Source organism: Phyllopteryx taeniolatus, chromosome 22, assembly GCF_024500385.1.
Source record: "Phyllopteryx taeniolatus isolate TA_2022b chromosome 22, UOR_Ptae_1.2, whole genome shotgun sequence".
In the NCBI taxonomy this organism is placed as follows: Eukaryota; Metazoa; Chordata; class Actinopteri; order Syngnathiformes; family Syngnathidae; genus Phyllopteryx; species Phyllopteryx taeniolatus.
In genome coordinates, this window is record NC_084523.1 from 921,559 (window position 1) to 945,243 (window position 23,685).

Genomic DNA, 23,685 nt, shown 5'->3' on the forward strand with positions numbered 1-23,685 from the left:
AGCAGCGTGTGGCTTGTTTTTTTTGCATCTTCGCCTCGGGCAGGAAGTGTACACGTGTAAGTGGCAGCCGCAGAGCTGTTTTGGGGTCGCACATGTGCGCGCTCTCCCCCGTAGCATGCTTGACTTCATTTTTTTTTTTTTTTTTTTTTTCAACAAAGCATGTTTATAAGCCACTGAGCTCTCACCTGACGTTTGTGCAGGCAGCTCGGGTTCAGTTCCCGCTCAGTGATGATGTCAGTGTGAGTGTGAATGATTGTCCGTTTCTGTGGATGGAACTCATTTCTTTCAAATATATCCGCTAAAAGCCTCCGGTTGCCAGAAAACATCCCATCGGGTCATCATCGGGCTTTTCTACGCCGAGACAACGAGGCACTCTAAAGCAGCCACAGCAGCCTGCAGCCCCAGTCTACACGCTGGCTGTAAAGCCAAACTTAAAAATAACCCCCCCCCCCTATTAATTAAGGACAGTGGCAATAACTGGATAGTCGTGTTGGTTCTTTATTGGGTTTCAAAAGTAGGGTGGTGACAGCTGTGTCCATATCAGTGGGCAGACTGGAGGTAGTTTGGATTTCTGTTTTTGTCACTGTAATTCAAACGCACAGTGGTGGTGAGCAGCGTCAGCCGTCACATGCGGACCGGCGTTTTTCACGCTTGAGCTTTGTAGCACCCGTCGGGAATGTTCTGGTATTGCTTGTATCCTCTTGTTCCAGTTGTGAGGAGGAAGCGAGGCGGCACATAAACGAAACCACTGCTGGTCTCGTAGTCATAGGACAGCGTGACGCGAGATCAGATAAGCTAAGGGGTGGCGAGAAAAAGAATCCGGATGCAAAACTTAATTTCCGTCTTCAACGAGTTACAGAGTCCATTTTTAGGCCTGTTGGCCCATGAGTCAAGATCCTCTTTTTGCACAGTCGACTCCCGCGAGACCACACCCCCAATGTGACGTGGCACGAGGCGGGTGCAGGTGTTTTTGTGTAGGCACGCCAGCGGATGTGTCAGCGTGGGCTGCAGGGCGCAGTAGTAGACTGCCGAGTCGCTCAGCTTCACGCTCTCGATATGCAGAGGAGCTTGCAGGGCGTTGGAGTCCATGCTGGCGCGAAACCTGTTGGCGTACTTCTTCTCCGTCTTGCCCTGACCGATCTTAAAGATGCTCAGAACAAACTCGGGTGCCGCGTTCACTTCCTGTTTGTACCAGAAGATGTAGTCGTTGCTCCCTGTCCTGCTGAAGCTGCAGCCCAGCGTCACCGTTGCGCCCTCCACAGCGTGGACATCGCCCGCCGGCTGGTGCACCGTTTGCTCACCGTTTCCTGTCAAGAGAGCGACAAAGGCGGTCAGACGCCAGTTGAAAGCAACGGCGACCTCAGATGACCTCACCGAGACTCAACGCAGCAGTCAGCACGCAAACGAGCACACGATTCATCTCTGCACTGGCCGTCTGCGTGAATGCCGACTTGCGGCTGAGGAGGCGCGGCCTTCGCTTCCTGTTGCAATGACATGTCCTCCGTCGTCGCAGCAACGCACTGTGGTTCTTCCCTCTCGCCTGAATGTCTCGTGTTGTCTCGTACACACTGCTGAAATGCGCCTCCATTTCATTTGAACAGGAGTGTTTTAACCTTTTATATCCACTATTCACCTCCTTTGTTATTAGTGGTATTATTGGCCGTGTTAAATGTGTTTAAATACACACTACTGGTTTTTATTTTTCTTGATTGAATGAATAGTTTTGGCGATGGGTGCCCTTTTCTGGCTTTTAGAGTGATGGAGCGGAGTGTGATGTGATGAGATAAGGAAGAGAAATGTTCTTGTAACGAGAATGTGGCGCTTGTGTCACTGTGCGGCATCACGGCACAGTAGTACACCGCAGAGTGCTCAATTGTCACATCCTCGATGTGCAGGTGCACTCGTCTCCTGTCACTTCCCACGCTCGCCGACATTCCTGGCTTGGCGCTTAACGGGCTGCCGCTTCCCAGGTGGGAAAGCAGGAAGTGTGGCGCTTGTCCAGGAAGTTGTTGGTACCAGAAGAAAGAATCAGCACCAGTCAGCACTGTGGCGTGAATGTACGACAGTGTCACCTGTTTGCCTTCTGATGCCAACACTTCGCCCGTGGCTGCCTCGAGCTGGTCACCGCTGGCGCCTGAAGGATGAGACAACCGTGTTTCAGCATGCACTTGTCGACTGACCCTTGACCTCGCCGAGCACCACTCACCTGCCACAGTGATGACGAGCAGCGACCAAGCACACAGCAACATGCTGAATGAATTTCTGTCAACTCCGCTCTTCTCTTCTGCACTCGAGCTCTAACCTCACGATGTCGTCACGTGACTCAAACTCCACCCTGATGACATCATCAGGTGATGCCACAAGCCTGCATGCCCACTTTAACAGAAACGAGGGAAAAAGAGCAAGCACGTTCTCTCGCCTTCACAACTATTGTTTCATGTTGTTGTCTTTTGATGCGTATAAATTAAGCACAAATACAAATTGACCTCTCTTCATGGCAAGAGCCTTCAAAGAACCTAAAGGTTAAAGGTCAGGAGATGAATTAAAATAGTACAAGAAACCTAAGAATGCAACTTCTTAAGAGAAGGCGAGTGGCCACCTGGCCGGAAACTAAAACTCTTACCATGTCTTAGCTCTCTTCAAAACTAATTAAAATAAGACACACCACGTAAAAAACAATTCAACTAAAAAACTGCCAGTGGAGTGAGGAAAAAAAAAAATTCAATAATTACTCCGCTCACATTTTTTTCCTACTTATTTCAAGTATTAAAAAAAAAAGAAAAGAAAATGTTTTAAAACAATGGGCCTCATTCACCGTGTGTACGCACAGGTTTGCGCTCAAATTGTACGTACAAACCTGTGATTTTGCAATATGTTCATCTTTTGTTTTTGCTCGTACTCTGCAAATCAATTTTAGAACACCCTCAGTCCATGCGTAGGCACAAATAACGCAGGATCATCTAGTCAAACATCTTTTACCCAAGATGCACAACATATTGGAACATTAGTCATTTCAAAACAACAACAACTTTGGTGTTAATAACACAAAGCATACATTTTCTAATGAGTTGACTGTCCCAAGGAACAATTCAAGTACTTTTCTAGGTGACGAGTCTTCTTTTAAGTGTAGTGAGATTAGTTTTGAGACTTTTGACGAAAAGTAAGACAAATCTTGGTCAAATTTGGACTTTTTGCAGTGCAATTGCCAGCACTACATTTCACGTCAGGATGGTCTCACAAAACGCAATAGCAACCGCACTTCACCATGACGACCATTAAGTCAAACTCAACAGGTTGTTTTTTTTTTTTTTTTTAATTCACTTGGTGTTATTATTATTATGTGACCATTTATACAATTAAAAATTCAACAACAAAACAAGGCAGTGAGATTTTTTTTTTTTTTTTTTTATGATTCTAAAAAAAATGTTTCAGTAAAACCTTTCAGAGCACACAAGAAAATCCAAGCCAAGCTTTCATTTCTTATTTGTGACACCATTGCCAGGGTACAGAGATTGCAGACGATATATCAAACGTAATTTGTCAATTCTGCGGTTTCTACACACAATACCCTGACAAAAATCTTTACAGCTAAATTCCATCCGATGACAGAAATCCTTTGCTACAGCGATAGGAGATTATATTACATGTAACCACATTTGTGTTTGTTTTATTCTTTGAGAACTACACACAGGAACACACTGCAGTTTACTAACAGTAAGAATGATCATTATTACTTTTCTTTTTTTTTTTTTTTTTTTTTTTTTTTTTTTTTTTTTTTAAATGTCAAGGGAATATAAATACAGTATGCCCAGTTGGATATTATAGTAGGGACAATATGAATTGCACAATGTCCCAAATGACAGAAAAGCCAGCCTGACAGAATGCTGAGCTAAAGTTGCCTGAAATTGCAAAGCATTCAGATCAGGTCAGGTCATATCAGCCTTCCGAATCCTCTTTAGAATCCTCAGTCCCTCATCGGCACTCTAAAAGAAAAAAAAGAAAAGAAAAAAGTTAGTCAACATGGAACAAAAAAAAAAATAACAATAATTAAAGTACATCTCAGGTGTGCTACTGGATTTCAGTGTGGAGTGGCTCCAAACTTTCAAAAATAGACAGTACTTTTCTGTTTACATAGCTATGATGGCCAAACAATATTTTACTCCAAAAGTCTTACCGCCTTGAAAAACGTATTCAAACCCCTTGAACTGTTTCACATTTTGCCACCTCACAACCACAAACTTATTTTCATTTCCTAATTTATATTGAGATCCGATGTGCTCGATCAACACAAAGTAGCACATAATTGTCAAGTGGAACCGAAAGGATCTTCATGTTGTTCCTTACCACTGGCCCTTGGTGGCAGTGCTCCTCCTCTGCTGCGAGACGCTGTAAATCTCCTGCAGCTGTGCTTTCTGATCGTCACTGAGGGGCGCCGTCAAACACTGGTACCAAGCCAGATCCGAATTCTGCACCCCTGACATTCACATTTTGAAGTATTACCAAAGTGATGACACTTTATTGAGCTGGGCTTCGCATAAACAAAAAAAAAACAGAGGCAGTGTTCACAAATGTGCAGAGGGGGAGGAAAAAAAGTTGACTTACTGAGCAGGGCAGATGCAAAGAACTGATACTCATCTTCTCCGTTGTCATAGTCAACGGGTGTGCTGTACTCTTCCAGAGGCGTTCCTTCAAAGCTATCATCATCATCATCATCATCCCAGTAGTCATCGTCATCGTTGCTCTCATCTCCCAGGCCCATTGGCACGCTGGACTGCTGCTGCATAATACTACATTTCTCATTCACTTCATCCTCATCAGTGGGAATCTCCTCTGCAGATGAACAACAAAGTCATATGCAAGTAAAACTACTACAACTTCTTGCCATGTATTCACAAGCCACAGAACCAGATGAGACTAACTCGAAATACATTGTACATAACCACAATGAATTCCAGCGCCGGCTACAACTTCTCTCCGTTCCGCACATTCGTGTGAGCACACCGCTTCCGGTGAGCAACTCACCATTTTGATCTTCATCCAAAGCCCTTGCGTGGGCCAGCAGGTCAGGTTTGTTGATGTTACGGGAAGCGGAGAGGTGCTTGAGGCCCAAGAAGAGGAGCAGCACAGAAGGGAGGATTTGGCTGGCGACGCTCTCCAGCGCCGCTGGACGGCTCGGAAGCTCCATCAGCACAGTCAGGCCAATGATGCACATCTTACGGTCATGGAGCCTATGAGGGAATCAAAGGTGCAAATGGTGAACACAGCTATAATATAGAAAATGAAATCAAATCTTTCTAAAAATAATGTAAAACTTTTTTTTTTAATTTATTATTTATTTTTTTTTAAACAACTTTAAAGAGTAAAAGAAATTGTAAAAAACTGTGCCAAACAAAAAATGATTGACTCGCTTTGGCGAGCCGAAAGGTACAACAATAACCACTAATCGAGGGAATACAGAATAATAAATCATATTCGTTAATTATTGTTATTAATTTATATGTATGAAAGTAATACATGAAGAAAGGGACCAGGCCGGACCGCAAATAGCGAAAATCTGAGGTTAATTAGAGGCAATTATAATTAAATTGAGGAGGGAAAAAAAAATTCATTCTTGAATGGTAATAAACCACGGATAAACATTTTGGGGTTTGTGTCCCTCGCTGCCCCCCAAAAAGGGAAAAAAAAAGAAAAATGAAATGAAATTGAAATTTTATTTTATTTTTTATTTTTTTTAAATCTGCGAATAGGTGAATCCGCGGGTGCCGAACCGCGCGTATGCGAGGGTACATTATGAATTTGTTATAAACCTAAGCACAACAGAGTGGTTCTCACCCAAGGAAGAATTCTGTGTCGTTCATCCACTGGTTGATGAAGTGGGCAGTGATGGTCTGTGGGTTCTGGGAGAAGTGTGTGTTGTCCAAAGTGTGCATGAGAAGGGCTGGGCTGTAGTAAAGAGCAGCGATGACCACCTCCAGGCACGTGATCCTAAGCTTGTTGGACTTGACGCCGCGCGTCAAACGCTCCAGCACTGCCTCCACGAACAGAGGGATACACTGCAGTAATGAGACCCACAAATTGTTTTTATTTCTGCTTGAGGAATCATAATGAGTATATTAAAAGATAATCAAATTAAAGATAAGCAGTTTTATGTTTTGCATTTTGCCAAACCACATTGTGCTGGTCGGTCACATAAAATTCCAATAAAATGTTTTTTCGTTTGTGGTTGTAACGTGACGAAATATGGAAAAGTTCAAGTGGTATGTATGACTACTTTGTACAAGCCACTGTATAGTCAGACACACACACAATGAGACTTGTGCGCACAGAAAAACGTCAAACTAACTCGTTTCATGTTGAAGAAATAAGTACACACCAATGAAAGTCTAGCAAAGGTCAATTTTAGATGAAATACGAATACACAAGCTTTAAACCACAGGAGAGCCAAAGTGGAAGTACTTTGTCAAACTCATTTTTGTCTCGGGCCGCATTGTAGTTATGATTTCCCTCAGAGGATAGAATAGTGAAATGTTTAATCACCAAAATCAGATTACCATTACACAACAAATTGAGGGATAACTAGTTTTGAAATCAGAAGACAAGGATAATAGTTTGTTCAAGTATTGTTTAAGTTACTGTAGAAGAAGGGTTTGGTAACAGAAAAATGCAATATCTCACCATTATTGATTATTATTATGACAATTTGGAATTTGGGTACAGATTTTTAGCAAAAATCACGGAAGTTGACGAGCATGATTTGCTTTCGCGGGCCACATAAAATGATGTGGCGGGCCGCATCTGGCCCCCGGGCCTTGAGTTTGACACCCATGATGTAGCGTAATTAAGTGATGCATGGACTGTTTTCCAAACCTGGTCAATCCCTCTGCCTTTGCACTGCAGTATCATCACCTCCAACAGTTTGGCAGCGTGACACTCTGCTTCCTCACCTGAATCTGTGGTCAGCACCTGGGACAGGAAAAACAACCAAAACTCACCAACCGGTCACATTAAGCTCCAAACCTCGGAACTGTTTTATTCAGTTCAGATTGTGTAGACCTGAGAGCAGCATAAGAAAACGTTACCTTTTTGCACATGCTGTAGATGATCTCCAAGTTCTTGGGGTTGGCGATGAAGACATTTGTATCCACAGTGACGTAGTTATGCAAAAGTGGCATCATATCTGTACCACAAATATATCAGTATTAGTAAGATAATTTTACGGGGAGGGAAAAAAAGTTTCTATATAAAAAAATATTGCAACCTGTTCATTTTTTTGTTGCGCAAAGCCGACTGTTTTCTCCAATTCTATAGATATTGTAAGCTATTGTTTAAGGTTTGAGTATTTTCATATAATTTGATCAATAACGGTAAAGACGGGGCCCACTGAATTTCTTTTTGAAAATAAATATATTTTACTGATATAAGTATTTGAATTATTGGCAGTTGTTATCCATAAAAGGTTTCATATTTTAAAAGCTTAATGCCAAAATGTTTTTTGCAACAATATTTACTGAAAAAAAAAAAAAAAAAAAGCTTTTTACAAGCGGTGTTTTTTTGTCACTCAAACTGTCTTTACCGTTAACGCCACTGGAGAGAGGAAAAAAAAATAAATCATATTAAGTATAATCACTGAACCAGTTCAGATCATGTTAATGTTAACGTGACACTCATGCCCATGATGAGTGTATGTAATCTTCTGACCACAACAGTCAAGTCATGTGAGACCAACCAGTGAAGTAGTCAAAGCAGTCATGCTGAAAGACCTCATACAGGACGCTCAGCAGCTGCCACATCTGGGGGGAGATGGTCTGGCATGTAAGTCCAAATGCCAGAGACAGGATCTCCTCATAGAATTCTGTCCATGAGATGAATTTTATGCATGTTAATATTTTCACTTTTTGGTATAGCCAGGTACAATATAAGGAAAAATGAAAAAATTCTTTAACATTGTATCAAATGTATACCAGTGCCTAGGGTTGGTGACAAATGTGTACTTTCATTCCAATCCGTTATGTAATGTCTAATGTTACAAATTTAGTATGGCAAATTTCCATAAAATCCTAAATATTGGGGATTCCGTTCAGATATGACAAGAAGATTATTTTTTTACGTGGCTGTAACAAATATGACTTTCATCATCTTTTTATTGTCGACAGATTCTATGTGCACCACAGAAAACCAATAACAGTGAAAAATGTGTTTGCCAAACGACAAAACACTATGCTGCACAGACACACCTGGCATACCTATGATAGGTTTCTGCAAGACCAGGCCAATCACCTGCAAACAGATATCCTCCAGCTGTTGAGTGATCTGAGGAGGATAAAAAGAAGAACAAAAAAAAAAAATCAATCATCCACATATACAATATAATATTTATAAGATAATTTTGCCCATCACTCCTGTGCATTTTGCCGACGGAAAGGCGTCTTTGGTTTTGGACTTTTGGATATACAATAGTGGGAGAGATAATTATTTGATCCCCTGCTGAATTTTTATATTTGCTCAAAAAGTACAAGTCTCTGCAATGTTTATACTTATTTTGGTTTTATGATTATCAGTAAAAAAATGAATACCATGAACGCACAATATTTAAGTTATAAGATGTGAATTTTATTGAGTGAAAAAATTATTTGATCCCCTATAACAACTTGAATTTTAGCGACTACTGATTGACTGGTTCCCATATTGATAGTGCACTATGTATAATTACTATATACTCTACGATAATGATCAACTATAGTGCACTATAAATATGTTTGCACATTAAGCATGGTGGAGGATTCATAATGTTGTGGGGCTGCTTTTCTGCATCTGGTACTGGAGGCCTTGCCTGCATCAGAGGCATCATGAAATCAGAGAATTATCAAGCGGTTTTAGAGTGAAATGTCTTACCTAGTGTAAGAAAACTTGGTTTGACCCAAAGCACACATCCAAATGCACACAGGAATGGTTGAAAAATAAATTTAAAAATAAAAAATGTTTTTTAAATGGCCAGCAATGAGTTCCGATCTCAATCCGATTAAAAATCTTTGGGGGGAGCTGAAATCTGCCATTGGAGTAAAGAAGCTTGAAAATGTTCAAGCGCTTTAACAAATTGCAAAGGGAGAGTGGGAGGAAAATAGTTTGGCACATTTTCGTTTATTTCTGAAGATATTATACAGGTTATGCAAAAAAAAAAAAAAAAATGAAGGGGTGCCAATAATGGTGAGCAGGACTGTATAAATCTTTGAGCACATTTTTTTTATTTCTCCTCTGTGCCTCTAACCACTATTGTTTTATTGTTCAGTGTCTTTTAAGGTTCATGAAAGGTGCTTGAAATAAAATGTATTATATTATTATGATTAACTTGATTGTTGACACAAACAGATGGAAGCCAATCTCCTTATTGGGTGCACATAGGAATGCGTCTGCAGAATTGTCATGTAAGCTCATTTTGCATGTTATGGGAGAAGATACAAATAGATGAATTTAGCACATGTAATGTCATTTATCAAACGTGAGAGAAATTGCGATGGCCGCTTTTGCATCTTTAGATAACGTGTTTGAAAAGCAGGTTCAAACCGGTTGTTGGACGCAGAGTCCGCAAAATATAAAAGATCACGCTTTACTATCTTGCTGTATGGTCTCGCGTTCGTTTTCTAAACCTCTTGCCGCTTTCTCTTCCGCCTCCCGGTTGGAAAATGACAGGTCCAGTAAATTTATGATCGATCACCACTGCCGTACATCCACTTAGAAGCATAGCAAATGCCTTGCAAGATTAACAGTATGTGCGCATATGTGCGAGTAGCGCGCATGAGTAACCTCCTTGTGGTCCTCCATGACCGTGAGAATGGTGTCGATGGTGCTGAGGATGCCAAGGGCCATGACTGTCTTGTCCTCATTCTCCTCGTACTCCTCACTCTGAAGAACCCTGGTAAAGATCTCTGCCTGGGAAGTACACATATACACTCAATTGTTAAAAAACAAACAAAAAGACGGTAGAACCACCACTCAAAAGTGAGTCATGACGCACCAGTTGAGAATCACTGCTGAAAATTATGCTAGAAAGTCACTGGGATCTTTTAGACTAGTTCAAACAAAACACCGTGTTTCCTCACAATTGAACAGATATGAGGATGACACACAAGGCATTGAAAAAATGAAACGGGACAGTTTTTGTCCCTACGTCCTACCAGGTTCTGTGTCATGTCGACAGCAATTGCCGCAACCTCTTCGTTGTACTCGCAGATCATCTTCTGAATGACATTTGTCAAATCATCATTCTCTGTCTCTTTGACCACATGGAGCAGCTGTTGCATGACAGGTCGAATGTGCGGCCTGATGTACAGCTTTGCTACAGAAGAATAATGGGGGGGGGAAAATGATATCATGATCCTACAAAATTTCTTGATTTGATCAATCCAAATATATTAAAGGTATTTTGTAGCCTGCTCTAGCAAATCTGGCAAAAAAAAGCATCTTTAAACTACCCAACACTGCAATGTGCTCACATTCCTCAACATACCCTCTTCCTGATGGGTGATCAACATTTGTAAAGCAATGGCTGCCTCCACCTTAACTGGCATTTCATTGTCATCAACCAGGTCCTTCTTGACCAACTCCACGGCATTCCTCAACGCCATCACATTATGGAAACTCAGCTGACTGAAGCAGTGGAGGACCCAGCATGACTGGCAAAAACGGTGGAACCGCAAATGAATAAAAGCACAACTATATACAGTACAAAAGTGCATTCAGATCATTCGTTTTGTTAGGTTGCACACGTGCGCTATTCCTCAGTCTACACCAGTACTACTTTTTGGCAAAGACAAACAAAATTTGAAATTACGTCAATGTTCGTATGTATGGATGCAAATGTAATATTAATTCCCTTGATTGGAGTCAGCACAAAAAGCTTCACATGTTTTTATAAACCACAAGTTTGATAGCTTTATGTTCTGTTATTTTTCTAGTATTGATTTATGACCTTGAGTACCCTGAAGGCCCCTCTCTAAATAAAACAAATTAACTTACCCTGGCTCGCAAGTAACCCAATCGAGAGTTGAGCAAAGGGAAGACGTAGTTTTGCAGCATCAACTCCATCTGCTCCATGTAAATCCGCTTCTGTAGACCACACATAGCAAAGCCCAAAGAAAACATAAGACTGTTGAAAAAGGTTCATCAATGGTCTCAGTCTCTCATGAGCACAGCTCTGTGTTAAAAAAAAAGGACTGCATGTGTGTACATCTTATTTTAATTGGGAATGTCGCTATGTTCAAAATTATTGTTATTATGGGAACCCAGAATTCATCGCGTTGATGTTTTTAACTACAGTACTGTAGTTGTCACATATCACACTAGACGTTGCTCTTTACTTGCATTTGGTATTTGTGAATTGATTGAATACAACTTTGACTGCGACTTGTCTTTTAAAACAGTGGCTTTCTGGTCATGTTCTCTGCATCCTCAAGCAATTTGGTTTGCAATTTGACTGACCAAATGTATGAGATGAATAATGAGTCGGAGAGTGCTGTGGTCGCAGGCACACTGCGAGCAACCTGCAGCAAGGGAAAAAAAAAAATCTATGTGGTATCCTATCATTTTTGACCAAGACGTATTGCAATACTTTTCCAGTACCTGCTACCTTGTTACAAAGTCCCCAAAACACAAATTTTGAGCCATGTGCCATTTCTTTCTTTTCAACACTTTGGATTTTGATGTACCATTAGTGCTTTATTAGAACTTCACGCTGCCTCCCGACAGCTGTTCATGCCATGTCTTTAGTGGGAGAAAAAAATTTGATGTTTGAGTTGCCAACAAGTTTTATTCAAAATAACATTGATAGAGGGTTATATCGTACGGTAGATTTTTATTTATAGTTCAATTTGTTCTGTGACCACGCTCTTCACTCAAAACACTTATCTCAAATCAACTTCTCCCATTAAAATGAATGGAAATGCCAATCTGTTCAGCATCCCCGCCCCACCAAAACAAAACAAAAAAAACATTATAATATGGAAAAAAAGCAATCAATAATACTGTACTTCATACCAGAGTGACAACATTATTAAATACAATGTAAAGAATTAAAAACTGTGCATCATGGTTTAATGCTGCAATTCAATTCATTGTGCTGCTCCTTCTGGTGCGACCGCCTTGGCCCACCTTCTACTTCTACTACTACTGTAAGTGACTCATTAAGATGCTGTACCATAAGTAATTTTTCAAAGCGGATAAAGAATATATGTCTGTGAGTATTGTTATATTATCTGTCAACATGTGTTGCTACACTGTGTTCAAATCATTTCTTAAAGAGTTTTAATGTCAATGGCATTCTTCTTTACATGTTAGCATTAAGATAGCGGGCCATTCATAAGGCAACATTGTTTGGTTGTTCTAAATACAGTCTAGTTTCTCGTTGTTTTACGTTTCATTTGACAGGAAACTTCAACTGGGTTCGGCATCTAACAGCTTGAGGTTTTTGATTATTTGTTCACTAATATTGCACAGCACTAATCCAACATAAATACCTTCAGTAGTAGCTCAGCTAGCGCTCCAATGCAGTGCAGTGCTCCATCTTTCCTTCGGGAGTCAGACATGGGATCCATAAGTATCTGATGGCAGAACTCCATCATTTGAGGCAGAACCTTGGAAGAGAAAAGTGCAGTGGAACCTCTGTTTATGAATTTAATCCATTCCGTGACTCCGTTTGCAAACCAAACAGGGTTTTTTTTTTTTTTCCCGTTTGCTCCAGACAACTTACTAGGATCACTGGGACATACAATTTTATAATGTTTATAATGATTACAAAAGTACAGAGGGTAGACTTCGACCAACCACAATGTGCATCGACATCTCAAACACAAACACCACTCATCTTTTGCTATTATTGCTTTTTTTTTTTTTTTACCCAACAGTATTACGTTCAGGCTTGCAAATAACACTAGCAGTTTTTACTTTCTTTGGAGGCATACTGAGGTATAATTTAGAGCAAAATTTTTTAAAAAAGAGCTGCAATGTGTGGCACACGTAGGCAGTATGTTTATGTGGCGCGTGAAAAAAATCACAACTGAACCTTCCACAACTATTTCAAAGCTGCTCTTGAACCTAAAATAATACGTGAACCAAGGGATTTTATTTTCATTTGTAAACCCAATTTGGGTTTACAAATGGGCAACCTTTACTACAATCAGACCAAGAGTCAGTTCCTACAAGTGTTATACGGTATGTTGCTCAATACTGTATTGTATTCTTCTCCTCACCTCCTTCCTCTTTCGCGCAGCATTGCACAAAAGGCTCTGTGCAGCAGTGGCTGGAAAGGCATGATCATCATAGAGGTCTGTAGGGGGAAAAAAAATTAAGTCAGAAAGGTTTTAGTGTTCTAAAACTAGTGAAAAGCATTACAAGCATACACACAGGTTAAGAACAAATTAAGAATTACAGGCATAACAATAAATTCATCTAAACGTGTAGGTTATAAGCACTCACAAAACTTCATGCGGATGTATTCAAATGGGTCTTCCTGCCACAGCCTCTCGTCCTCATCTTTGTAACACATGAGAGGGAAGATCACTTCCTGACAAATCGTCTGTAAGAGATGAAAGTGAACAAAAAAATACAAAAAAAGAAAAACAGGAGCATTTTTTTTTTTTTTTTACTTTTATTAAACAAGCTAAAACCAACCCATCAAGCAATTTATACATATGTAAACAAAAGGCATATATCCATCTATATCTAAAACGTAACAGTGATTCTTTGGGTAGTCGAAAGTCAAGTCAATATGATACACAAATATATTTTGACATTTATGATAAATAAATACTTCCACGAACAATGATTTCCCGTTACCTGCATGTGAGGCTTTATCTGTTTCCACGTCAGCGAATGAGAAAGTCCCTGGTTGAGGTAGTTGAGACACTGCTGGAGAACACGAGGAGTAACATACTCCTTCTGCCTGTATTGATCCACTACCTTCAACAAGACCTGGGCAGACAGTGACAACAGAGACAGACAAGTCAGAGCAAGAAATCCTATTGCTTTTATCAGCTGTCAATTTTATACCCGGTTCACAAATACTTACTTGCTGTAAGCCCACTGCATAGGTCTTCAAGAAGAAATCTGCAAACTCAAAGTACTCTTTTGTCACATTGCCTGGGCTCCCATATCTGAAAAAGAAAACAATTAGAATAAAAACCAAAAAAATACTTGGTTACAGTATTCAAACCCCTTGAACTCTCACATTTTGTTATATTACAAACCCAAATATGAGTTAATTTTATTGGGATTTCATGTGCTAGACCAACAAAGTTTCCTTGTCCGTGCTAAAGAAAATCAACCCCAACAGCATGGTGCTCCCATCCTTGTACTTTTTAAACAACTGAAAAAAGAACAAGTGTAAAACCATACAATACTTGGTTGAAAGGTAATTCCAATTTTGTAACAACACAAATACAGCACCCCTTATTGCCTCAAAAATGGTTTGCTCCAGTCCCTCTCACTTCTGTGGCTCAACGTTGAAATGACCTTTATCAGATTTGACGGTTTAGTCGCAAATGTGTTATGCTTCTCTTTCAGAAATGTGGGATTACAAGAAATTAAGTTATAACAATGACTAAGTGTGGAAAAGTTCAAGCGGCATGAATCCTTCTGCAAGACACTGTACATGCTTAAACTCTGCAAATTCCTAATCGTGTCTGTTCACAGTGTTGCAAAAAGAGGTCCATGCTCACCGCTTGAACAGTCTCGTAATGACACGCAGTGCCCATTTTTTACACTTCCACCATGCTAACTCAGGACGGTCATCTTCATCCACCTCCAAAGTCTCCTAAAAATTCAGTGAAATATGACTTTTTGACTCCAAAGCAGTGAACTGACACTCAATGAGTGACACAATGGAGCAGTGAGATTTCATATATACACGATACATCCTCATCTGGCCGCAGCAACAGTGACCGATGGGTGGGTCGTGAGTCTTACGGAAGGAACGCCACGGTCCATTACGGCTCGAAAGATTTCCATCCATTGAGTCATCACTGAATTGTTGATCAGCTGGAGAGGCAGCGAGTACTGCAGGTAGAAGATCAGCGTTAATATCAACAGCAGCAGGAGCAACAAAATCATTCATTCATACCCCGACCATTGAAAAAAGCCAACTAAATGTCAGGGGTTACCTTGCAAACCTGACAAAAGGACATAAAAGATTATTAAAAAATAAATATATATATATATATATATATATATATATATATATTGGCACGGGACCTTTAACAACAACCAGAGCTGTAGCAAAGTACTGTACATATGGTTGAACATGAAACAAACTCCTAGAAATAAAATAATATTACTTTAATAACTGTAAACTTAAATAATAAACAAATTAATAAATCAAAAATATTTTCTAATTAGATAGACAAGAACAGCTCCCTGTTAGGATGAAGCTCCTCAAGGTTGGAGCACTGTAGACAAACGATATTGTTCGCAGATTCATTTCCGCCTAATACACGGGTTTAGTCAGCTCATATTGAAAAAGAGTTTGCGAAGATGACATAACACGGGTGTTTGTGAAGTTAAAGGTTTTTTTGGTATGGTCAGTGGCATTGTGTGACCGCGGCGGACTTTGACGGGCACGGCTGTCAAAACGGCAAACACCCGCCGGCATTGCGCCGTGTTCATACCATTTTGACCTATGACAGCATAATACATTTGCGTTATTATTATTTTTTGCAATTGAACATAATTTTGGGGTGCTGTTGTGTTGATGAGAGTGTGCAACGAACAGTATAGGATAGCAATATAAGGTATAATACCAACTTGAGCGGTGTTTGGAAATTGAAGCAAAATGGTGGTGTTTTTTTTCCCCCCCTGAAAAGTTGTCATTTTGTAGGTGGGGGAGGGGGGGACGCCACCTGACAGTGACGATATATAAAATATGACAAAATACTGCCACTTTATAGAATAGTACATTCCTTTAGTCACACCGGCGACGCAGCAAATTTGGTCTCCAGTTCTGTTGCTGACGTCATACCAAGCAAGAAAACAAAACAAAAAAACAAAAAAAAAGTTGAAAGAGGCATGAATATACCTGTATGAGAGAATGGAAGATTTTAAGGATTTGTTTTTGAATGAGGACAGAGAAGATTGTGGCATCAGTAAGCAGCTGGATGATGAGTTGCTGAATCCTGGGCAGAAAGATTTGCATGGCTGCAAGCAAGGGCTCCCTCTCATCTGCCTTCCTGTACCTGAAATGCAAACAGAACACATTGTCATAAAAAGAAAACTGGAACCAAGCAGAGTTGTTCATTTTCCTACATAAACAGTGACAGCAACTGTGTTTTGATCCATTAGTTTAAAGAAACGACCACAGTAATTCCACAATATTTCATTGGAATGGACAATTCTGAGCAGGTTACTCACTCGTAGGTTTTGACAAGTTGGTAGAGAGCCAGCAGGCTGCCATACCAGCTGCCGCTGTTGTTCGACTGCAAGTACAAGCTCAACTTGTCCACTATGGCAGTCCAACGTCCTGGGAAGTCATGTTTGATGATAGTCCGAAGACACATCGTCAGCTGGGCGCTGCATAGAATGCATACATGGGAAGTTATTACAGGCTGAAGATTAGAAGTATAATAGTAATAGGATTTGTGTGTTTGGTGTTAATTTGAATTCTGATTATAGACGATAATAAAATGAATGGCACATTAATCAAATAGTTCACTGATCTAATCAAATATAAGCTGACAAATAGCCCACTTTCCAGAATCTAAACCCATTCGTATTTTACACTAGACTTTCGTGACTGCAGTTTCGCAAACAGTGGCTGTCCCTTTAATAGAACCTGTGCCTCAATTAGTCACTGGTGTTTCAACTACTTAAAGAAATAATAGATAACTTATTCATCCCATGAGGGAACCAAAATAAAATAAATGCCCCCCTCAAATAAATGCCCATCCTTTTACACCAGGGGGAAAATAAATAAATAAAAATCAACAGCGAGCCATCAGAGATCAGAAGATTAGCTCATTTCACTTAATTGGTACGAAAATTATTATTTATTAAGATTTTTGTTCCTGTGTTTCCTGGAAGTATCTCAACAGTGTGTTCAATTAAACAGCCAAACCTCTTACACTGAGTAAGTCCATTTGTGAGTAAACTGAGACAAGAGTCATTATTTCAGTATACCTCAAACATACTGTAGATAAGATAAAACAAGATAAAAAATAAAATAAAATCGGACATCCAACAGTTTTGGTAGTCGTGTGAGGTGTGCTCCGAGAATCTCAACACAACAGACCACACACACAGATTCTGTGGTATCATCGATCTCAAAGTCTTGCGTGATCACACGTGATCTCACAAAACGCTTCCGGATAAGCGCCGATGATTCCCGAGTGTTCCCAAAGGTTGCCGCAGCCGGAAACCTTGTAAAATGTTCTCAAAAAAAAAAGAAAAAGACTACCATTGGAAAATACTTCCGCGGGGCCATCTGGGGAACCCACTTTTAAACATAAAACAACTTTGGGTAAGAAATGTTTGTTTCCATTTCTGTTTGTTTCTGTGTTCGTCAGTGGGTGCTTCTTAAATTGGTTACATCCTGTTCCAGAATCCTGTCAAGGGTGCAGAGCTGGTCCACTGTTCCACAGCAAGGACAAAAACACCACACTGCTCCTCCTGAATCTGAGACTCGACTTCCCGACGGACCCGCCTCTCCGGCACCCCCGAATAGACTTTTCCACGGAAGCTGAGGAGTGTGCTCCCCCTATAGTTGGAACACACGCTCTGATCCCCCTACCACCCTGGTTTGCCAATCCAGTGGTACTGTCCCGAGTCTGCAGCCCATTGAGATTTCTATACACAAACCTGTAAAATTTTTAATCTGAGTTGACAGCAAAGTTTACAAATTGCATTGAAGTTTAGAGGGTGACAATAGATGTACCGTATGGTCTCAGGACAGCGGATGACACCCTCCACAATGTGGTTTCTGATCTGCTGGCGGTCGTTTTCATGAATATTGAAGGGGAACACCACTTTTCCCAGAGACGGCTCCCTGTCCTGCCAATACTGGCCAATCATGTTCTTCAGATAGATAGCCGCTGTGGGCATGCACAAACAATTAAACAGATAAACAGTTTCACACCTTCACACAAAGCTCAAAAAGAACAAAAATGCTTCAGTCTCAACTAGCCTGCAGAAGAACAAGATGTTGTCAATTAAACGTGGTTTAATAAAATGTCTGCCCTGTCACATGCAAATGAGCCTCTACTCACCCTGCTCCCCAGTACAGGGACATCTCAATAAATTTGAATATGGTAGAAAAGTCCATTTCTTTTAGTACTCATACATTGTAGAGATTATATAGAAAACACAATAACAGATTGCTAGGGATTTAGTTTTGTGCCCTGTGGTCAGAGAGCATCGTGAACACTGTACACTTTCATTCCAAAATGCCACCGCACCTAGAGGTTAAGAGAAAGGTGTACACTTTCATTCTAATATGCCACCGCCAATATGACAGGGGTACGTATGACTGCATATTCTGTATGTACAGTTGTGCTCATAAGTTTACATACCCTGGCAGGATTTGTGAAATATTTTATATATATTTATTTATTTATTATTATTATTTTTTTTTTAATATGACTGATGACTGAAAAACAACCATCATTAATTTCTTTATGGTTATGTTTCGTTTAATAATAATGCTTTTCTGAAATGCTTGATTGTTTAATTTGAATCCCATTAAAATAAAATTAAAGGTGATTTACCTGGTCCTTTGTGTTTTCTTTAAAGAATTTTACCCATCTTACAAATTATGCCTGGCTAATCAAACATAGGAGCACAACTGTGTGTTTTCTAATTCATGAAATAAAAGTAGGGCTGTGAATTTCAAAATAAGAGTAGTGAATAAAATATAAAAAAGTGTTACGTGTTCAAATCAAGTGCTTAACTTCAGAATAATTCCTTGCAAAAACCTAACAAAATACAGATAATACTTAATGTTTTGATCATATGAGTAGAAGCAAAATCATGCATTGTAAAAGTGTTCGTTATGGACAATCCGTGATGAGCACAGAAGTCCAATAACAAAACACCACTCGGGATCTGATCGGGGGGGGGGGGGGGGGGGTTCCTCCCAATCACGCCCTTCCAGGTCTCACTGTTGTTGTTGGGGAGGGGGGGGGGGGGGGGGTGTTCCTCCCAATCACGCCCTTCCAGGTCTCACTGTTAATGCCCACGTGAGCACTGAAGTCCCCCAGAACCATGGAGTCCCCAGCGGGAGCGCTCTCCAGCACCCCCTCCAAGGACTCCAAAAAGGGTGGGTACTCTGAACTGCTGTTTGGTGCATAGCCAGAAACAACAGTCAGGACCCGTCCCCCCACCCGAAGGCGGAGGGAGGATACCCTCTCGTCCACCGGGGTAAACCCCATAGTACAGGCGTCGAGCCGCCTCTCACCGTGGGAAACTCCGGAGTGGAAGGGAGTCCAGCCCCTCTCGAGAGGAATGGTACCAGAGCCCAAGCTGTGTGTGGAGGTGAGTCCGACTACATCTATTTGGAACTTCTCGACCGCACACACCAGCTCGGGCTCCTTCCCTTGCCAGAAAGGTGACATTCCATGTCCCTATAGCCAGCTTCTGTAGCCGGGGATCGGATTGCCAAGGTCCCTGCCTTCGGCCACAGTCCAGCTCGCACTGCACCCGACCCCCATGGCCCCTCCCACAGGTGGTGAGCCCATGGGAAGGGGGACCCACGTTACCCTTACGGGCCGTGCCCGGCCGGGTCCCTCACCTAGAACCTGTTTGCCATGGGTGACCCTACCAGGGGCGTGAAGCCCCAGACAACTTAACTCCTCGGATCATTGGGACACACAAACCCGTTCACCACGATAAGGTGACAGCTTCCAGGAGGGGAACAATTAACATATAAATTGATTAATTTTTACCATAGTCTAGCTGTGTACATTTTTGTCAAATGCCCATCCCTATTTTTCAGTACTGAGAAATCATCAAATTGACAACAGCAGTGACTGAAGTGAAACACAACAGTAAGAAGAACAAAAATTTGATATTCAATGGGAACACCATACCTGCCTGTCGAACTGGAAACTCCACCTGCTCTGATATAATGATCTGAAGTAGAGTTGGTGCAAAGTTGATGATTTTGTAGGACTGAAACACACCAGACCAAAGAACCAAAAATGCTTAAAATGGACACGGGGACAATATTCATGCTACTCCTGTTATACTGTATATATACACTTTAAACCAGACATAAACAACAAACTATGGTAACAAAACAGTAAAAAAAATATTCCAAATACATTGTAAAAATTTAAATTGAAATAAACTGCTTACGGATGATTTGATTTAGAAAGAAATGCAAGGATTACAATGATAATCTGTGGTAAAATTTGAAAATTGCTGTCCTCAGATGCTTTAGCTGGACAAAAACTTCAGTTTCAAGATGTGCAAAGCTGGTTTGCAGCTGTAATTTAAAAGAAATGTGGTTCTTCTGTGCGCGAGTTTTTTCCCCCCTGATGTATAAAATAAAACAGTTATTACAAGTACTCTTGTGATAAACCAAGTCAAACAAACATATACAAACAAAAATCAACAATGAAAACAACAATAGAGAAACTAAAAGAGTAGTCAACCCAAATCTTCTTTTCCTTTCGGCTTGTCCCTTTAGGGGTCGCCACAGCGCGTCATCCTTTTCCATGTAAGCCTATCTCCTGCATCCTCCTCTGGAACACCAACTGCCCTCATGATATCATCAACCTTCGCTTTGGTCTTCCTCTAGCTCTCTTGCCTAGCACCGCACTCTTCCCCCCCCTCATTCATGCACATATATTCTGTCTTACTTCGGCTAATCTTCATTCCTCTGTTTCCCAGTGCATGCCTCCATCTTTCTAACTGTTCCTCCACCTGCTCCCTGCTTTCACTGCAGATCACAATGTCATCTGCAAACCTCATGGTCCACGGGGATTCCAGTCTAACCTCATCTGTCAGCCTATCCATCACCACTGCAAACAGGAAGGGGCTCAGGGCTGATCCCGGATGGAACCCAAATATTGGTAATAAATTACATTCGAAAGGCAGTCGGAAGAAGTATAAACTTATCTGTTCGTACCTCTTTAATCTCCGCTCCATTATCAATATCTCAACAATATTTCATCATAATACACTACTGCCATAAGACAAAATATATACAATGTACAAAATACTACATGCAATGCAATTTCTTATCTAGTAACCATATTTACACATAATTATGCATAGTATACTATTAGATTGCTTGATATATAATTCGACTTCAATATAAGATGATTATTATACTAGTAATAAACATCCTATACAATGGGCTTTCTCATAATAACCTTTTCAAAATATGGTTAGCAATAGTATAACCTCGTCTTACCTATACCAATAATGAATAATGTGTTAGATTAGCATTAAACTTTAAATTATTTTAACTGCATTTCTGTATTATTTAATTATGTTTGGGTTTTTTTGGTTTGTTTTTAAATGGATAACACTGCTTTACATCCGGCAGATAATTAGAGCTAAGCGGCACAGCGTCTGGCAAATGTGGGCTAGGGTTTCTAAAACAACAGTCGGCTCATCTCACAATAATTACAACGAAACAACCACCGTCAGCGCCCACCTGATTGAGTTCATCTTCGGCCGCTCTTCTGAGGTTAGGATCGATGGTTCCTCTCAGAGCTTGAATTATCCGGTTGGGATCCATGCCTCGACTCCACGGGTCCCTCTATATACTGCGGTACATGCAAATACCATTAACTACTACTCACTTAATTCTGAAGGCCGTTGTGGACGTGCATTAATTGTCGCCAAGGCAGTGATAGAATTTGACACTATGTGAGTAAACTAAACCAAAACAAGTATTTCTTCAAGGCGAGGACTACTACTGACTATATCAGCAAGCGGTAGTGAATTAATAGAGGAGGCAACATGGTAGCTATTTAAAATTCCATCAAGCTTTTAAACAAACTAAACGCTGCCGGTAAGCAGTAGTTGGAGGACGTAAACTAACACACTCACTTTACGGCTTCATTTATGAGTGCCTCTGGAAGTTTGCTGCCACCTGGAGTCTTGGAGGGGTTACTGCCAGAACTCGTCCTTGGGTTCAAAATGGAATATTTGTCTTTTGCCTCGTGACAACTGACAAAAATCAGACTTTGTAGCAAATCCGCCTCAGACTAACAGTTCGGGCGATGATTGTGCATTTGAATCTTTTCTTACTGTTGGGAGTTTTGGCTCGTATGGAAGCTAATTTGCAGGTGTCAAAGTTAAGGCACGGGGCCCACATCCAGCCCGCAAAAACATGTCTAATTCATGTTTCTTGCAATAATACCAAACTCGCAAATTGTCTTCACTTTTAATTACGTTGATTTCAAAGCTACTTATCCATCAACTTCTGTATATTTAGTAATATGAGGTAAATATGCGGTACATACGGTTTCACAGTCATAACAACCCTTTGAGGGAAACTATAACTACGATGTGCCCCCTGACAAAAATAAGTTTGACACTCGTGACTATAATTAATAACAGTTGTCATCTGAAGGCGTGCGGATGAAGCCAGGCCTTTACCATCTGTGGAAACACAACAACGGACAACATTTTGACAAAAAGTTGAATAGTGACATTTACTCGGGTAACTCCCAATGAACTAATTGTAGGACTCACTACACAAAGGGCTAACTTAACACAGGGTACCCAAAAAAAATGATGCGAAACAAGTACCTAAGTAAAATATACTCAACTACTACATTACAGGACCCACCAAAACAAAACTCACATTAACAATAAAACATGTAAGACTAGTATTTACAATTGCTGCAAGGCATGTTGGGAAGTTAGCACCAACGGTCAAATCTCATCTCATTATTTGGAACCTCTTCACTCGTCTTATAGGTTAAAAAAAAAAAAAAAAAAAAAAAAAAAGTGGGGAAAAAAGAGCTTATATCCGAATTATTAGACTTCTATTGTGTAGTAACCACGAGCTAGTATAATTAATTTCAGTATTAAATACTGCCCAAAATGAAACACTCAACAAAGTGTGTATTTAAATTAAAATAATCAAGAAAGGACACAACCTAAAAGATTACCTATTTATTTTTAAATCGCTTTTGAGACATTGTCAAGGAGCTAAAAGACTTCTGCAAATTGTTTCACAAAAAAATGTTAAGACCATTTCTTGTGATTGAAATTGCCTTAATTTATTCTGTAAAAATGTAACGTGTTGTTTTAGTTAATGTGATACATTGGCAACGTATGGTTGCCCATTCCTATTTGATGTATTTTTTTTTTCCATTTGACATCCATCACGCTGTGATTAGAAAATGCATTACTCACCAGTTACTCCGTATTAGGGTAGTTTTTTTTCACTTCGTACTTATTTCGATGACTAATTTTGATTTTCACTTAAGTCATACTTTTCTAAAGTAAAGACAATAATGACATGATTTAAAAAATAAGTATTGCTCCAAACTCTTTCCAGTTATGAACTCATTCCAATTTGAATATATTTCTATTTAACGGCTAACGTCGGTAGTTAGCTCACAGTTTGAAGAAGAAAACAAAACAAAAACAAACAAAAAAACGCAGGTGTGCAAATCCAGTCTCTGTCGAACGAGCACCCCTTAAAAGTCTTCAGCCTATTCTTGCAAAAAAGAACATTTTAACGTT

General features: G+C 40.3%; 2 protein-coding genes across 6 annotated transcripts; both read right to left on the reverse strand.

Annotated features, from left to right (window-relative positions):
- Positions 1 to 482: 482 nt before the first annotated feature.
- Positions 483 to 1,598, reverse strand: LOC133471813 (uncharacterized). Its single transcript, XM_061761803.1, has 2 exons — positions 1,375 to 1,598; positions 483 to 1,307 (listed from the first exon to the last, which is right to left on the reverse strand). The coding sequence occupies exons 1-2, from the start codon at positions 1,586 to 1,588 to the stop codon at positions 796 to 798; spliced, it is 726 nt and encodes a 241-aa protein (XP_061617787.1). The 5' UTR covers positions 1,589 to 1,598; the 3' UTR covers positions 483 to 795.
- A 1,861-nt stretch (positions 1,599 to 3,459) lies between these two features.
- ipo8 (importin 8) lies at positions 3,460 to 22,025 on the reverse strand. Of its 5 annotated transcripts, none has more exons than XM_061761801.1 (25): positions 21,638 to 22,024; positions 20,061 to 20,142; positions 17,912 to 18,068; positions 16,393 to 16,551; positions 16,061 to 16,217; positions 14,956 to 15,045; positions 14,709 to 14,803; positions 14,060 to 14,144; positions 13,828 to 13,962; positions 13,468 to 13,567; positions 13,242 to 13,318; positions 12,510 to 12,626; positions 11,014 to 11,103; positions 10,505 to 10,670; positions 10,173 to 10,333; positions 9,802 to 9,927; positions 8,244 to 8,310; positions 7,727 to 7,852; positions 7,080 to 7,177; positions 6,868 to 6,963; positions 5,833 to 6,053; positions 5,023 to 5,228; positions 4,603 to 4,830; positions 4,345 to 4,474; positions 3,460 to 3,983 (listed from the first exon to the last, which is right to left on the reverse strand). In XM_061761801.1, coding segments are annotated over exons 1-25 (3,054 nt in total). In that variant the 5' UTR covers positions 21,722 to 22,024; the 3' UTR covers positions 3,460 to 3,982. The 5 variants fall into 5 exon arrangements, 2 of the variants coding, with proteins under 2 accessions (XP_061617785.1, XP_061617784.1); XM_061761800.1 differs by having other exon boundaries at positions 8,235 to 8,310; XR_009786365.1 differs by having other exon boundaries at positions 4,345 to 4,830; positions 8,235 to 8,310; positions 21,638 to 22,025.
- Between the last annotated feature and the right edge of the window lie 1,660 nt (positions 22,026 to 23,685).